Genomic DNA, 3,741 nt, shown 5'->3' on the forward strand with positions numbered 1-3,741 from the left:
AGAGCCCGCCCTGGAGGGACGCGCGCCTCGCCTGCGCCCCCCGTGAGTAGCGCCCGCCGCCGCCCGCGGGTCCCCCCGGCCGCTCCGCGTCGCTTTAGCTACTTTCGCGCAAACTTTTCGCGAGGAGCATTTTTTAAAAAGGCAAAACAACCCACCCTATATACAATAGATTTATAGCCGCGGGCTCGCGCTGCTTTAAGCTCTCGCGAAGAAAATACCGTGTTAGTTCGTTAGCGGGGGACCGGGCATAAAGGATTAAGAAGAGGGGGGTCAGAGCCTCGCAACGCCACTTTGGGGTCTGGTTTTGTTTTTTGTTTTATTTGTTTTTCTGGCAGCGCTTTTGCTCTAGATCCGTCCCCCCCGCCCCGCAGCGTTAGAGCGAAGCCCTTGGCCGAATCCAGACGCTTAACCTACATGTCCGCGCCTTCCGTTTCTCTCCCCCCCGCCCAGATCAAGGCTCAATTTTGCTGGATAAAGACGGCAAGCGAAAACATACGCGACCCACTTTTTCTGGCCAGCAGATTTTCGCCCTGGAAAAGACTTTTGAGCAGACGAAATACTTAGCGGGGCCGGAGCGAGCCAGGCTGGCCTATTCGCTGGGCATGACCGAGAGCCAGGTCAAGGTGAGAGCTCGGGGGAAGCGCCGTGGGGACGGGGGCAGAAAAAAGACAACCATACCCATCTCTGTGTGTACATACACACACACCAAGGCGCTGCGAGGTAAGCTAGAAAGTGAGCAAATGGGACATGGAGCAAAAAAGGGACGGTATAATTATTATCGTTATTATTATTATTACTACTACTATGATTACTATTGTTGTTGGTGTTATTATTATTATTGTTGTTATTATCGTTTTGTTGCCCCCCTTCCTTAAGCGGGAGAGGGTTTAGGGGCTTGCGGGTGGCTCCAGACATCCGTGTTTCTCACGGCAAAAAGCCTGGGGATAAATATTAATGTGGGCCTGGCCGGTGATTATACATTTCCCCCTAATTTGCAGTGCCCTTTGGGAGAATAATATATATATATAAATAGACAGAAGCGGGGCATCATAGCGGGAGTCAGTGTAAAGGAGTAATTTTCGTATAGGGTCGGGATTAGAGGTTTTTTTTTTTTTTTTTAGTGTTTTAGGCCTTTTTTTTGCTGCTGTTGTTGCTCTTTTGGTTCTTTTCGGTGTTTTTTTAATTTTTTTGGAGGGGGGGGGCCGGGTTTGGCTTGATTTGGGTCTGGACGGCTGCCTAAACGCTCGCTGTAGCTCCAGCGAACTTCCTTCGCCGGGAGGCAGGAGCGGGTAGTTTGCATCGCATCGTCCTTATAGATATATATCTATATCTATCTATATGTATATATATAAAAAAAAAAAAGGAGGGGGGGGAAGAAAGGAGGGGGAATAAAAAAAAATAAAGGAGGAGGGAAGACCAAAATTCGCCTTGCGAAAAAAAATAAGAAAAGAAAAGAAAAAAGAAAGGAAAGAAAGAATTAAAAAGAGTAGGCGGGGGTTGCGCGGGGGAAAGTTGTTTCCCGCTCAGAAGCCGCGGCGGCCGCTGAGGCGCGGGGCAGGTTCGGGATTGACGATGGCGGCGCCGGGGGTGGCGGTGCCGGTACCGGCGGTGGCGGTGCCGGTACGGGGGTGACGGTGGCGGCGCCGGGGCGCCAGGTCTGGTTCCAGAACCGCCGCACCAAGTGGCGCAAGAAGCACGCGGCCGAGATGGCCACGGCCAAGAAGAAGCAGGACTCGGAGACGGAGCGCCTCAAGGGCGCCTCGGACAACGACGACGACGAGGACGACGACTACAACAAGCCGCTCGACCCCAACTCGGACGACGAGAAGATCGCGCAGCTGCTGCTCAAGAAACACAAGGCGGGCGGCGCGGGGGGGGCGCTGCTGCTTGCCCGCGCCCGACGGCGACGCCCCCGCCTAGCGCCGCTGCGGGAGCGCTGTGAATATTTAACATGTACCATACCTTCTTTCGATGGTTGTTCTGGTCCCTTTTTTGTTTCTTTTTTTTTTTTTTTTTTTTTTTGTATAGAAACAGCCGCTCCCGTGGGTTTCCCCCTCCCGCACTTTCGCGCCCCCCTCCGCCCTTCCTATTCCATCCCATCCCGGGCAGGCAGCAACTCCTCGCTCCCGCCCCCTAATCGCACACTGCTATTTATTAGTATTTCCAAAATATGTATTTCCCCCTTTCGTTTCTTTTATTCGTGAAGGGGAGGGGGCAGCGCGAGGTGACCTCGTTGCTTCCACCTAACCCCGTTCCCAAGAAAAACGCGCGGGGAGAAGGAGCCGGCGGGACCCGTCGCAACCACTTCGGGGCCGACTAGAAAAACTCCCTTCGTTTTGTCGTTAAATTTGAAGTGCGCTTTTTTTTTTTCCTTTTTGTATGATAAAAAACACCATAGAATGTAAATGGTTTTCTTTTTTTTTAAGCTGATAGCGATGATATATCGTGATATAGCGTCTTAACATTTATTAATTTATATTAAAAAGGATAATAATTCGGTTTGTAAAGAGAAGCAAAGCCCTTTGCAAGACCAGTTAAATGTAATGCACTTTCTGTTAAAAAAAAAAAACAAAACGAAAAACAACAAAAAAAAACCACAACGATAAATCAATTAAACCCGTTTAAAGACGTCTGCTGCCTTCACTAAAGGGGACGGATAAGCTGAGAAGCTGAGTTCCGCCGAGTTCGACGGTCCAAAAAAAAAAAAACCACCAAAAAAACACCCAAAACAACAAAAGAGATGATTTCGAGCATCTTTTGTTCATTCTCAATAGCGTTTTTTTTTTTTCCTTTCTCTCTTTTTTTTTCCTTAATAATGATGGAAATTGTCCTACATCGCTTGAGCGCGAAGGGCTCAAGAACAGGACAGAAAAATTGAGCGGCCGCTTCTTTTTTTGCGGAGGGGGAAAATGAAAGAAAAGGCGAGTTGCTCTTGCACCGTTTTCCTGCTGGCGCTTTCCCCCCTGGAGCCGTCCCGGGAGAGCCTAGGGAGGCATCATCTTCATATCCATCTCCCATATACATACATACATTTATATATATCCACCCCACATAGGTCCAGCTCCGGCGGATATAGGGGGCACCCACGTTGTTTTTAAGTAGTTAGCAAGGGCGAAACGCGGCCGTTTTTAGCGCAAAAAGACCGATTTCTTCTTTTTCCCCCAAGGAAAAAATAAAACAGAGCGAAACAAAACAAGAAACGATGCATAAAGTAAGAGGGCTCGAGAGGAAAGAGCTGAATGCCAACAACTGTTTCAAACTGAAACTCATCATCTCACCTCCATCATTTCCCTATCTAGACAGAAGAAGAAATAATCGCTTTTTATAAGCGTTTTTTCTTTTTTTTTTCTTTTTTCTCTTTTTTTTTTATGGCGTCAGCGGAGCAAAACCAGAAGCACTGACATTACAGAAAAGGGGATGAACTCTTCTGAAATTATGCATTAAAAAAAAACAAACTAAAAAGGGGGAAAAGAAGACACCAACTTCCCTCCCCCCCACCCCGCACTCTCCCGCCCTTTCGGGGATAGCTGGACAGTTTGGGGCTATTTCCTTATTTTCCGCCGCCCGCTGCGGAGCCCGAGCCCGAGCCGCTGCTTCGCTCCTGGCAGCTCCTCGTTTCCTACGGGCTTTGCCCGCCGGGGCGGGTCGAGCAGCAGAGACCCCCGGCCCGGCCCCGAGCCCCGCGTTACCGCCGCGCCCGGCCCCGCTACAGCGCGCCCCGCTGCGACGGCCCCGTCAGCC

General features: G+C 50.0%; 1 protein-coding gene across 1 annotated transcript; it reads left to right on the plus strand.

Annotated features, from left to right (window-relative positions):
• Positions 1-5: 5 nt before the first annotated feature.
• On the plus strand, positions 6-1,920 carry NKX6-1 (NK6 homeobox 1; the record flags this gene model as incomplete). The annotated part of the gene is given in 4 exon segments (XM_088531498.1): positions 6-42; positions 451-623; positions 1,656-1,883; positions 1,885-1,920. Coding segments are annotated over 4 exon segments (474 nt in total), but the record flags the coding sequence as incomplete, so codon positions are not given.
• Between the last annotated feature and the right edge of the window lie 1,821 nt (positions 1,921-3,741).

Source organism: Tinamus guttatus, unplaced genomic scaffold (assembly GCF_059628265.1).
Source record: "Tinamus guttatus ecotype Peru unplaced genomic scaffold, ASM5962826v1 Tinamus_guttatus_pri_ptg000423l, whole genome shotgun sequence".
NCBI lineage: Eukaryota > Metazoa > Chordata > Aves > Tinamiformes > Tinamidae > Tinamus > Tinamus guttatus.